Source organism: Rhipicephalus sanguineus, chromosome 3 (genome assembly GCF_013339695.2).
Source record: "Rhipicephalus sanguineus isolate Rsan-2018 chromosome 3, BIME_Rsan_1.4, whole genome shotgun sequence".
NCBI classification, from domain to species: domain Eukaryota; kingdom Metazoa; phylum Arthropoda; class Arachnida; order Ixodida; family Ixodidae; genus Rhipicephalus; species Rhipicephalus sanguineus.
This window is the reverse complement of record NC_051178.1, coordinates 232,572,619-232,585,236: the sequence shown is the minus strand read 5'-3', so window position 1 is coordinate 232,585,236 and position 12,618 is coordinate 232,572,619. Positions and strand designations below refer to the sequence as shown.

At 47.9% G+C, this 12,618-nt stretch overlaps 2 protein-coding genes across 2 annotated transcripts; both read left to right on the top strand.

The window, feature by feature from the left end:
* The first annotated feature begins 2,850 nt into the window (after nt 1-2,850).
* Nucleotides 2,851-6,485, top strand: LOC125757780 (uncharacterized protein K02A2.6-like). The gene has a single exon (XM_049413934.1). It carries the CDS (start codon nt 3,277-3,279, stop codon nt 5,410-5,412), a length of 2,136 nt encoding a protein of 711 aa, XP_049269891.1. The 5' UTR covers nt 2,851-3,276; the 3' UTR covers nt 5,413-6,485.
* A 253-nt stretch (nt 6,486-6,738) lies between these two features.
* Nucleotides 6,739-7,266, top strand: LOC125757926 (uncharacterized). The gene has a single exon (XM_049414329.1). The coding sequence runs from the start codon at nt 6,739-6,741 to the stop codon at nt 7,264-7,266; it is 528 nt and encodes a 175-aa protein (XP_049270286.1).
* The last annotated feature ends 5,352 nt before the right edge of the window (nt 7,267-12,618 follow it).

Below are 12,618 nucleotides of genomic sequence, written 5' to 3'. Positions count from 1 at the left end.
CACGACGACGAATAGGTGTCCAAACCCACACTTTGTCGCCCACGTTGTATGTGACGGGTCTGTGCTGGAGATTGTAGTGCCTGGCGTCGTAGTCCTGTTGTTCTGTGATTCGCAACCGGGCAAGTTGCCGAGCTTCTTCTGCTCGCTGCGTGAATTCTTCAGCGTCCGTCTCTGTGCCATCATTTTCATGAGGGAGCATCGCGTCTAACGTAGTTGTAACTTCACGGCCGTAAACGAGACTGAAGGGTGTCTTCCGAGTGGTCTCCTGACGAGCCGTGTTATACGCGAATGTGACGTAGGGTAGGATGTCGTCTCAGTTCTTGTGCTCTACATCTACGTACATGCTTATCATGTCAGCCAGGGTCCTGTTGAGACGTTCGGTTAACCCGTTGGTCTGTGGATGATACGCCGTTGTCTTCCTGTGGGCGGTACCACTTAGTCGCAGAACGGTGTCCAAAAGCTCGGCCATGAACGCGGTACCTCTGTCAGTGATAATAACTGCGGGAGCACCGTGCCTTAAAACGATGGCTTCGATAAAAATCGCGCCACTTCAGCCGCTGTTGCCCGTCGCAGAGCTCCTGTCTCGGCGTATCGGGTGAGGTAATCGGTGGCGACGATTATCCATCTATTTCCAGTAGTAGACGCGGGGAAGGGGCCCAGAAAATCCATGCCGATTTGTGCAAATGGCGTCGTCGGCACATGAATAGGTTGCAACAGGCCGGCTGGCTTGATGGATGGCGGCTTGCGGCGCTGGCAATCTAGACATGTCTGCACGTAAGTTTTCACGACCGTGGCAAGTTTCGGCCAGAAATAGTTCTGCCTAATCCTTGCCAATGTCCGAGTGTAGCCCAAGTGACCAGCGGTCGGCTCGTTGTGGCAGGCGTGCAGGACCTCACGTCGGAGCGATGAGGGAACGACGAGTAAGTAGCTGCTGCCACGAGGTGAAAAGTTCTTTTTGTAAAGAACGTCGTTGCGCAAGCAGTACGACGCCAGCCCCCTTGCAAATAATTTCGGCACGCTATTGGTTCGTCCTTCAAGGTAATGAATGAGCGGCAGCAGTTCAGCGTCGTCCCGCTGCTGTCGTGAAAAAGCGGCAGTGTCCACGACTCCCAAAAAGGCCGTGTCGTCGTCGTCTTGGTCTGCTGTTTCAACGGGAGACCGAGAAAGACAGTCGGCATCGGCGTGTCGTCTTCCCGATTTGTAGGCAACAGTGAAGTCGAACTCTTGGAGCCGAAGACTCCAGCATGCGAGACGGCCGGATGGATCTTTCAAATTAATTAACCAGCAGAGCGAATGGTGATCGCTGATAACGGTGAACGAGCGACCGTACAAATACGGGCGAAATTTGAGGACTGCCCATACCATTGCGAGGCATTCTTTCTCGGTCGTAGTGTAGTTGGCTTCTGTTCGGGACAGCGTCCTACTGGCGTAAGCGATCACCTTTTCTCTGTCGTCCTGCCGCTGTACGAGTACTGCTCCAAGGCCCACATTACTAGCGTCTGTGTGCAATATCGTTGGCGCGTCTTCATCGAAGTGGGCGAGCACGGGAGGCGTTTGCATGCGTTGGCGAAGCTCGTCAAATGCCCGTTGCTGGTCTTTGCCCCATGCGAATGGGATATCTTCCCTGGTAAGCTGGGTCAATGGCCATGCGATGCGCGAAAAATTCGCAATAAATCGCCGGTAATAGGCACAAAGTCCCAAAAAACGTCGCACTGATTTTTTTTTTTTTTTGAGACACCGAGGGCTTTTTATAACACCGAGGGCTTTGAATACGCAGAAGGTTATTATGGTCCTCGCAAAAGGAGGTGCTATTCACTTTTAGCTCCCGCCTTTCGTCGCGCGAAGGTCAGATGAAAATTAATCTTTCAATTTTTTAGCAAAAGAGGCACAATTTCGCGCTGCATACACTTCGCGCTTTCTAAAAGACATATGCGAACACACACAACTGCTATAAGCTTGATAATATTCACATGCCTGCCAGGCAATATTTCATTTTGCACACCAAATGCGAGAAATCAATCTACGTGCGCGGTGTTTTCCCAGTAATTGAAATCCAAGTCTCTTATTGAACAATCTATATTTTGTATATACATATCTCTATGTGTAGATATATATAGTCTATCGGCACGACATGTGTTGGAATGTCACAGCTTATTAAATTTTCGCATACGGCGTTCTTTTTCAAGCGACGTCTTCCACTCGATTGCCGTCTGAATGCCTCGAGAGCACGGCCTTTTAATGATGCGTGCTCTATTCAGATGGCTCTGACATCAATGAAAATTGCCTCCGCGTCCTCTGCAGCTGCCGTCAAATCACCTGAACGTCGGCATGTCAGCCACCGGCACTAGACGTGAAGAAATGAGCTGGAATTTTTTATAGTATTATAATGTTTTGCCATGCTTTTCAATATGGTCAGCTAAGGAAACAAATGAGATTTTTAATAAATCAAGTCTAGCCTACATAAGCGCTGGCACATTTTTATGCCGCTTTGTATTTTTTTTTTGCTTTTTTCGTGCATTGCCTACATACCCTGTGTTATAGAATTACTCGTTATAAGATAATGAGGTTAGGCTCTGAGCACCTGCAGGTAGTTTTTCTTAAGGCAACATTCAGAATAAATCAATAAATCATGCATTAGTGTGGAGAGACATTGTCTAAAACCAATCTTTAAGTGTTCAAGCCACTACAAGGCTATTCCCTTCTGTGCAAAACGCAACGCAATGCTCAGTTAGAGTAGCCCTTTATTATATGTATGCAACCTCCAACGGAAGGCTTCGTATTTTCCGTTTCGCTTCTATCATCATAGGACCTATAGTTCCAAGAGCTTCTTTGTGTGATAACGTGCACCGCATGCTGCCGCGCAGATATCGTCGCATGTATGACGTCACATCTGGCTATAAAATGTATGCGCTCGAGAATAAAGTGATCATTGTTTTGTGGCCACTGGTTGTGGCTATATCACTGGCGACGAGGAATTGGACCTCGAATCCCGTAGGCAGGCGCGGCGAAGGAACTACATGGCGAAAAAGTAGGCGCGTTTCGGCGACTGAAGAAGCCATCCGGTCATGTACGTGCTCTCGGAGTACGACACCGCAGCCTGCAACGTGGAGCAGACAGCAACGCCCCTCGAGCAACGCCCCCACACAAGCACCGAAAGCATTGACGTGGTGGCAGCGAGCGGAGCTTCATGCTGAAGGGCGACCGACGGCAACCTGAGCCAAGGACGGAGAAACAACCGCACAGAGGTGACTCTACATTTTCTACTCGCAGACAGGAATGTCGCGTTTAGGGAAGGTCGCTGAGTTTGATCCTAAGTCACAGAATTTCGAGTCTTACCTGGAGCGATTCGAACTGTTTGTGCAAGCGAACGACATAGAAGAGGAAAAGAAGCTAGCGGTTTTCCTAACGGTAATAGGAGCAGAAGCTTATGAAGTCTTGAAGAACCTTGTAGTGCCGGCTTCCCCACGTGAGAAAACTTACGAGGAAGCAAAGCGGTTGCTTACAGAACATTACAGCCCACGGAGCTCGGTAATCGCTGAGCGCTGCAGGTTCAACAAGCGGACTCAGCACGAAGGGGAAAGCGTAGAAAATTTTATAGTCGAGCTGAAGCACTTGGCCAGGAAATGTAACTACGGCGACTTCTTACAGGATGCACTTCGCGACAGGCTAGTAGCAGGTGTGCGCAATGAAGAAACGCAGCGAGCCTTGTTCGCGGAAGAAAGCCTAACCTTTGACAGCGCCTGCAAGATTGCCTTGGACCGAGAAATGGCGGCAAGAGAGGCAGCGCTAATGAAAGAAAAGAACAAAGAGGAGTCATTAAATGCGGTTGGGAGTCAGCCGAAGAAAGGGATGAAGAAGACTCAAAAGAGCCACTTTGCCAAGAAAGAGCGATGTGAAAGATGCGGCAGAGGGCATTCTTCAAGCGTATGCTGGTATAAAAACTCTGTGTGCCGTAACTGCTCGAAAGTAGGACACTTGAGAAAAATGTGCACCACTGCGCAGACAAAGAGAACAAATGCCTTAGAATGTTCTGACGAGGACTCTGAGCACGAAGTATACCATTTCATAAATGTGACACGCTCTTCTTACGATGTGAACATTCAGGTCGAAGGCAAACCCCTGAACATGCAGATTGACACAGGAGCGGCTGTTACTGTAGTGCCAGAGTATGTCTATGATTCACATTTCGCTCATGTTACATGTCAGCCCACCAAAGTGACACTTCGCACGTACACCGGCGAACAAATGACACTTAAGGGACAGTGTGAGGTTGCAGTCGTGTACAAAGGTCAGAGCATGATTCTTCCAGTAGTAGTAGTTAAGGATAACGGAAGGAGACTGCCAGCATTGCTTGGCCGGAATTGGCTTGAGCATCTCAAGCTTGACTGGAGCGCAATAGGTCAAGTAACCGCGGAGGACAGAGCCATGTCATTGAGGAAGAAATACCCTGCAGTCTTTTCACAGACAATGGGCACCGTAAAGAGTTTTGAGGCAAAAATATCTTTGAATGCAGATGCTACGCCAGTATTCTGTCGAGCCAGGTCTGTTCCATTTGCACTTAAAGAAACAGTGGAAAAACAGCTCCGGGAGATGGTAAAAACAGGCATGCTACAGCAGGTATCGCATAGCGACTGGGCGACACCACTTGTCGTAGTCCAGAAAAAAGATGGCAGCCTTAGGCTTTGCGGTGACTACAAAGTTACGATTAATCCGGTCCTAAAAACAGACCATTACCCGCTGCCCAGGCCAGAAGACCTATATTCAGCAATTACAGGCGGTAAGGTGTTCTGCGTTCTCGACCTATCGGCGGCGTATCAGCAGGTAACACTGAGCCCCGAGTCACGATCATTTCTGACGGTCAACACCAGTTTGGGGTTGTTCCAATTTCAGCGCCTTCCATATGGTGTGGCTAGTGCACCCGCAATATTCCAGTCCTTGATGGACGAAGTGCTAAAGGGCATTCCACACGTAGGGTGCTATATCGATGATGTGATCGTGGCTGGATCTGATATGGGTTCATGCCAAAAAACGCTAGAGCAGGTCCTTGAAAGGCTACAGGACTACAACATCACGTTGAACACCGACAAATGCCGGTTTTTTCAACAATCGGTGACGTATTTGGGCCACACAGTCACAGCAGAAGGGATTTATCCCACGGAAGCAAAAATCAGGGCGATTGTTGACGCGCCTGAGCCCACTAACGTCACCGAACTAAAAGCGTACTTGGGCCTGCTAAATTTTTACTCAAAGTTCTTGAGAAACTGTGCGACCGTTGCTGAGCCACTGTATCGGCTGCTAAAGAAAGATACGAAATGGTCGTGGACGAAGGAATGTAGTGATGCTTTCGCGGATACGAAAAGCTGCTCGTTAGCAGCAAAGTCCTCACCTTCTATGACGTTGACAAACCGATAGGAGTGCTTTGCGACGCGTCTTCCTACGGCCTAGGCGCGGTAATATTCCATGAAACTAGCGGAGAAGAAAGGCCTATCGCGTTCGCTTCGCGAACCCTCACCGCAGCGGAAAAGTACGCACAGTGTGAACGCGAAGCGTTGGCACTGATATTTGGTCTTAAAAAGTTTCACCGCTATCTTTATGGTAGAGACTTCACAATTTACACAGACCACCAGCCACTACTTGGCATTTTAGGCGAAGGAAAACCTATACCAACGTTGGCCGCAGCGCGCATGCAACGTTGGGCAATGACTTTTGCAGCATACAGGTACCGCCTTAAGTACCGTAAGGGCAAGAACATGGACGTGGCTGACGCCTTGTCCAGATTGCCGCAAGCAGTGCCAGCAGGAGTAGAATCCGCCGAGTGCCTGTCAGTATTTGAGTGTCTTCCACTGACAGCCGATGAAATCGCCAAAGCGTCCAGGCGATGTCTGACGTTAAGTCGTATAGCTGATTTCACTCTGAGTGGTTGGCCTGGCGAATGCCCGGAAGACCTAAGGGCGTATTATGTACGCAGAGACGAACTGTCACTGGAGCAGGGGTGCTTAACATGGGGAGTTCGGGTTGTTATTCCTGAAGTGCTGAGACATCGCGTGCTTGACATTCTGCACACTGAACATCCTGGGGCAAGCCGCATGAAAATGCTAGCCCGCAGTTTTGTGTGGTGGCCAGGAATTGACCTAGCCATAGAAGACTATGTAAAAAGGTGTAAAATATGCCAAGCAGTGCAACCTGCAGCTCCGTTAGCACCACTTCAACCCTGGAGTTATCCAGCCAGATGTTGGTCACGCGTCCATATAGACTTTGCGCAGACAAGTGCAAATGTGTTTCTTGTCCTTGTGGATGCCTATTCCAAGTGGGTCGAAGTGTGGCCAATGCTCTCTACTTCAACAGCAAAGACAATTGAAAAGCTTCGAAGTGCTTTTGCCGCTTACGGATTCCCGGAAGCACTAGTAAGCGACAATGGGCCACAATTTATCTCGGCCGAGTTCGCGGATTTCATGGCCACCAACGGCGTGAAACACATTCGCACTCCCCCCTACCCTGCAGCTTCGAATGGTGCGGCTGAACGAACCGTACAGACCGTGAAACGCGCTCTGATGAAGGAACTGTTGGAAAGCAAATCGTCAGGTACGCGTCATTCGTTTCAGGAAAATATTGATAGTTTCTTGATGACATACCGCAACACACCAAATAGCGTGACGGGAAAGACACCCGCCGAGCTTTTTTCTTAAGCGACAACCACGAACAAAACTTGCATTGTTGAAACCAGACTTTTCGAGATCAATGCACACGAAGCAGCAGAAACTCAAAGAGCAGCGGGATGTGAGTCGCGGGCGTGAGCGTTTGTTCGACGTTGGTGATAAAGTGTTCGTGAAAACTGTGCGCGGTGAGTGTGCCTCGTGGGAGGAAGGTGTGGTGCGTCAGGTTGTGAGTGCTGTGACATACGTGGTGAAAGTGCGCGAACAACTTCGGTTTACGCATGCCGATCACCTGCGACCACGCCATGCGGACCCGACACCAAGCCTGAATCCCAAGTCCGGACTCGGATACCCTTTAACGCCGCACAGCGACGTCACAGAGGAGAAATCACCGGCCGCAGGAAACTCAGCCAGAACTTCCGTTCCAGATAAACTGGTGGCTACTGATCCGACGCCTCCTGTTCAACAGCCTATCCCACCTGTCAACGTGAACTGCCCGACAGAGCTAGCAGCTCCGACGTCACAAACGGAGCCACGGTCAGCTTCGCCGTCAGCGGAAAGCCAACCGTTACGGCGCAGCACACGAACCCGCAAACCACCGGATCGTTTCTAGCACAAAGACCTTGCAAAATGAACTTACAAAATGTTAGAGGGAAGGAATGTGATAACGTGCACCGCATGCTGCCGCGCAGATATCGTCGCATGTATGACGTCACATCTGGCTATAAAATGTATGCGCTCGAGAATAAAGTGATCATTGTTTTGTGGCCACTGGTTGTGGCTATATCACTTTGGTACGCCAGAACTGCTCATAGAAAAAAACACAGGCGTGCGCACGCGGGGCAGGGGGGCGAACCCCCCACCCCCTTGTCATCTAAGAGGAGGGGGGAGCGCAAAATATGCCCCATACATTGAGTTTTCAGGGGGGGGGGGGCGAACCTTGCCCCCCCCCCCCCCCCCCCGCCTGATGGGAAAACCAGCGCATATATGGGAACCAATGTTATCAAATAATAGCGTCAGGAATGGGGTTTGCGAAAACAGCAAGCACGCCTGTGTCAAGCAAACATTCCCAACAAGAAGTTTGAAACTTACGCCACATGCCTTTCGGATTTTCTATGTGGCGTATATGTTAACACAGCAAGCAATTATTTGGAACTGACAACTCATATCTAGTCGAATACAGCGTCACACGCGAAAATATAGGACGGGCGAGATGCATTAGCGTACTACTTCAAAATGACGCATGCACTGCGTTTCAACTTACAAATGTCAATGTTACGAAACAAGACAATTATCTTTCACCATTGTGCTGCAAACAGCATCTGCTAAATTTTCCTACGAGAACTCATAGCAAAGTTGCCAAACGCATACATTGTCAGCGGACTACGAATGCGGCAGCAGCGCCAGAGGTTTTCGCATTAGGAATGAATAAATGTCAGACTAACTTCGACGTGCTCGTTATCTGCTGGCGACGTTGTGCACCAGTCTGGTGCGCGGCTTATATGCGTGCTTCCGTCTGCGAGGATTTAGTTCCGGAGCTTATTTTTTAAGAATCGCTAAGGAGGATGCTAATGCTCTTTCTGAATAACTAGGCTTGTTCGAGTAGCTGATGAGCGAAAGAAGTGTGTTTTTCTGGAATTTAGACATATCGAAAGCCGTAAGGAACGCAAATGTGCTAGCACAGTATTACTACTTACTACTTTCTAATCTTGGATTAACCTTGTACTGTTTGTTCTCGTCCTTGCAGGCGCTGTCGCTCTTGATGGCAGCCTGATATATGTATGAGGAAGTTAAAGCTAAGTCTAAGAAATAACGTATGAAATTACAGCGTGTGTCGTTCTGCAGGGCGTAGATAGATGACCCTATAACGAATTGGCTTGTGCACAGCGCCACTCTGCTTTAAAATACCATTTCCTTTACGATCTTCGTGTTCTAATCCACTGCATGGAAGCAAGCAAGGGAGTATTTTTTTTTTAAATGCGAAGCATTTCTTAGCGAACCTCTGGCACTTTGAGCGTTTCTATCTACGTATCTATCTATCTATCTATCTATCTAGCCGCCTACGTCTGGGTGCTCTCGTGATCGCCTCCTTAACATGGTGTAGACCAAAATTTGCATGGGAGGGTAAGAGGATTTGACGAATATGATTGCCAGGTCATGACATGAATAACGTTAAAATCCTGTCGCGTACGTCGTCAAACCCTTTCCACTAGACACGTGTGGCACATACCCGTTTACTACGGGCCGCGGTGTACGGGTATGCGCCACAGGTGATTGACAGTTTATATCTACCTAGGAACGGCGAGAACAGACACAGGTAATTTAAATGCTAGAGCGTTAAGGAAAACCAACATCGGTAGCGTTGACTCAACGAATGGAAAGAATGAAAATTAGGATCTCTGCAGGAATCGAACCCAAGCATTCTGCGTGGCAATCAGGTATTCTACCACTGAGCCACGCCAGGTCTATAAACTGGTTTGGAAAAACAGGCTACGCAGGCGTAATATCGGTGCAACGTCCATTGTGGTTGTGGGGCTGGCTATCTAATTTTACAAGAAAGCAATAAACACTACACGATGCTCCTACGATGTGCACTTCTACAATACAGGCGTCATATCAGATTACCGTCTGTAGTTCCAGTGTTGGCTCCGCTTTTATAGCAGTCTAATAAACACGTTTGTATTCCTATGATTCAGAAAGCTATATTGAAGCATTGCTCGATCCCAGAGGAATACATTAACAAAAGTTACATATAATATCCACATCACCGCACCGTAAAGTGCACTTCGTCCACCGGAACGACGCAGTGTCCTCTTCATTTCTTACGAGACTGGGCGATGGCCTCATGCTGACCGAGGATGATGCCAGATTGATTGACAGCCATGGGCGTCCGGAGGGGGGTGCAAGGGGGGGGCGGCTGCCCCCCCTTGGAATTTTGGATAACAATTTTCTATGCAGTAGAAATAAGCTACACAGCTTGGTTAACACACTCGGGTCCCACATATCCATGTGAAACAGCCTTCAGGATTGCCAGCCAACTTTGCACGTTAGACAGTACGGCAGTGAAAGAAAAGTTACCTGTGTTGGATGCGATACCTCCCCCTTCCCCATGCTGATGCACCCCCCTGCAAAAGGTTCTGCGGACGCCCTTGTTGACAGCCGCTTTGTAGACTAGGCTACGTAGGCCACATACGCCCAGGTAGTCTACGAATACGACAAACACCATCCACTGATGTTGGTCTACGTAGTACTATCCAAGCCTACCAGCCTCGACGGCCTATACCTCACCAACGCGAAGGGTGGCTGCAGGTTCCGACATGTCGCCGGCTCTGTCGACAGAGAATTTGCCGACGAAATGACTGAGGCATCGACGAATTCCAACAGCTCTAGTATACCACATACTTCACTACACATGGGCCCCTCGTCACCACGATCACGACCCGATCCTATAACAAGTCATGACCAGCTGCTGGTGCTCACTGATCACGGTGATGATGCCCTTGTTCAAGAACTGTCAAGAACTATTTTGCACACATGCACATGGGTTCGTGAAACGTGCGTGCGTTCTCGGGGCACGTATAAGCACTACATATCAGCTTACCGCTTCTGGTGTTGGTAATAACCACGTTGCCATTGGCAGCGTTACCCAACCGTAAACAACTGGTTATATAACACATATGCGGCTCTTCGACATATATATGTGTGCGTATTAAATTTATACAAATCTTTAGCGTCATTTTGTAACGTGTCGCTCAGTAAAAAGTTACATCACAGTCACCTGCCCCCCGCATGCTTCGCATAACATCGACTCCCACGGTACGTGGGATCTGCCGAATTTTCTCGATAGAGAAGAAAAAATACATACGGTAGAAGTACAAGATAGCTTGCGGAACCAATATAACTTGTAAGCAGTGTTCTGGTGCAATATAACTGTTGTTCTTTTTTTTTCGTGAAAGCTTCATCTGAAAAAAAGAAGAAAATTGTAATATTCTAACAGGGCAGTTCTTCGAATATCGCTTACACAAAATCCGCGAAAAAGGCAACTATACTATGAACGTCCCGTAAAGTTGAGGAAAATGCGAAGTGTCGAACACGTCAGCACACCATAAATCTTCGAATTAATTTCCTTTTATCTCAATGCGCGGCGCGTAAAGAACACATCTCCTGCTGGCCTTGTACGCGGCAGTGTCGCTTTTAATATATGGTGCACATATTTATTTTTCTTCGTCATACACTTACACTGGCCACCCAAATGAAACATTCATGCACAAAAGCTTGTGTTTGTGCGCTGACTGTTTGTACCATACATCTGGTGTCACAACGTGTGCCATATTTTGTCAAGTCTGAAATGCGTAAGCATTTCTACGCCGACCGTACGAGAAAGCTCTCTGCCAATGTGTCACTCTGTCAGGTACGACGATGATCGCCAAAAAGAATGACACTTACAGTCGATTTAGTAAACGCGAAACAGGCGTATGCTCTGAAGGGACACCCATTAAATTACTGTGACGTTCTGAGTCACTCATTCAATGTATTATCTCTTCAATGAAAAACAGTGGAAATTTGCGGAGCGGTCGAAAGCTGTTCCGTTTTATTACATGCGAGGCATTGCTAAGCGAGCGCAAGGCACTTTTTTCTGTTTCATAAAATGTTTAGCTGCATGTCCGGTGCTTGCTTAATTCTTATGCCTCAGTTTTATGTAAAGGCTGGGGACAAAGTGTTACACTGAGTAATGTAGTCACTGCGGTATTTCGAAGTATAGTTACAAAATATCCCGAATGTTCTAGTCGCTGATGCATACGAGCTTACCTCAGTTTACATAATTGTACTAGTCTTTGTGGATTAAAAGTGATCTTAAAGTTCTTTCGTTAAAGTTTGGGAATATATGTATCAAATAAAATGTTATGGAAATGTAGGACTCTTTCGAAAATGGTTGCCTTAATATTCGAAAAGTATTCTAATAGTATTCAATTCGTATTCGTATTCAAGTTGGTGTCATCACTATTCGATTCGTATAGATTCGCTCCTAAAGTTCGCTATTCGCACACCCGTAAGAGTATGTCATGCCGAACATGACATGCATGTCTTGATTTTCATGTTACCACCTGTCATCTGTGTTCGTCATACAGAAATATTTTGTCGTACCGATTTTGGTATACATCCATTTAATTAAACACCCGCGAACTGCCTGAGACCATGCCATGTAAATCATGCTGTACATGACATGCATGTCATGATTTCACAATAGGACCAGTCACTTATGTGCGTCATACACTCTTGTCACGCCATACCAATTTTGGCATATATCAAGTTAAGGAAACAGCCGCGAGAGCACCAAGACCGTGGCATGTAAATCATAATAATAATAATGGTTGGGGTTTAACGTCCCAAAACCAAGATATGATTATGAGACGCCGTAGTGGGGCTATACAAATGCCGCTAAACGGCGCAGAAAGGCAGAGAAGCTTGACAACCAGGAAAGCTAAGAATAATAAGCTGAACCTTAGCTAACGCTACGTATATCCTAACATAGCCGAGCTAAGCCACTGCAAATTTTTTTATTTGGCCCCTGGGGAGCTATCGCACTTCCAGATTATGTGCTCGAGGCTCCTTCTGGGCATGTCATGCTCAGACAGATGATAGACGAAACGATAAGTTCTGGTTTAGACAATTACGCCACGCGTCATTCGTTCTCCAGAATACTAACGGCAGAATACAAACGCACGCGGCGTTGGGTGATAGGCACGGGGAGAGCCACACGTGGCGAAATTAAATTGTGCAAGACGTGGGCCATGCTTCATCGTTTCCTGCGCTGCGTTTGCATCGTACCGCTGGCGGCCCACGCTAGTTTTCCATTTTTGGGGTTGTAGCGCCGCGCCACTTGTGGCTAGTCGGCCAGGGAAAAATAAGAGCGTCCCGTGGCTCGTGGTGGCGTGAGCTAGTGGGAACGCTTTGGCTCTTGTAG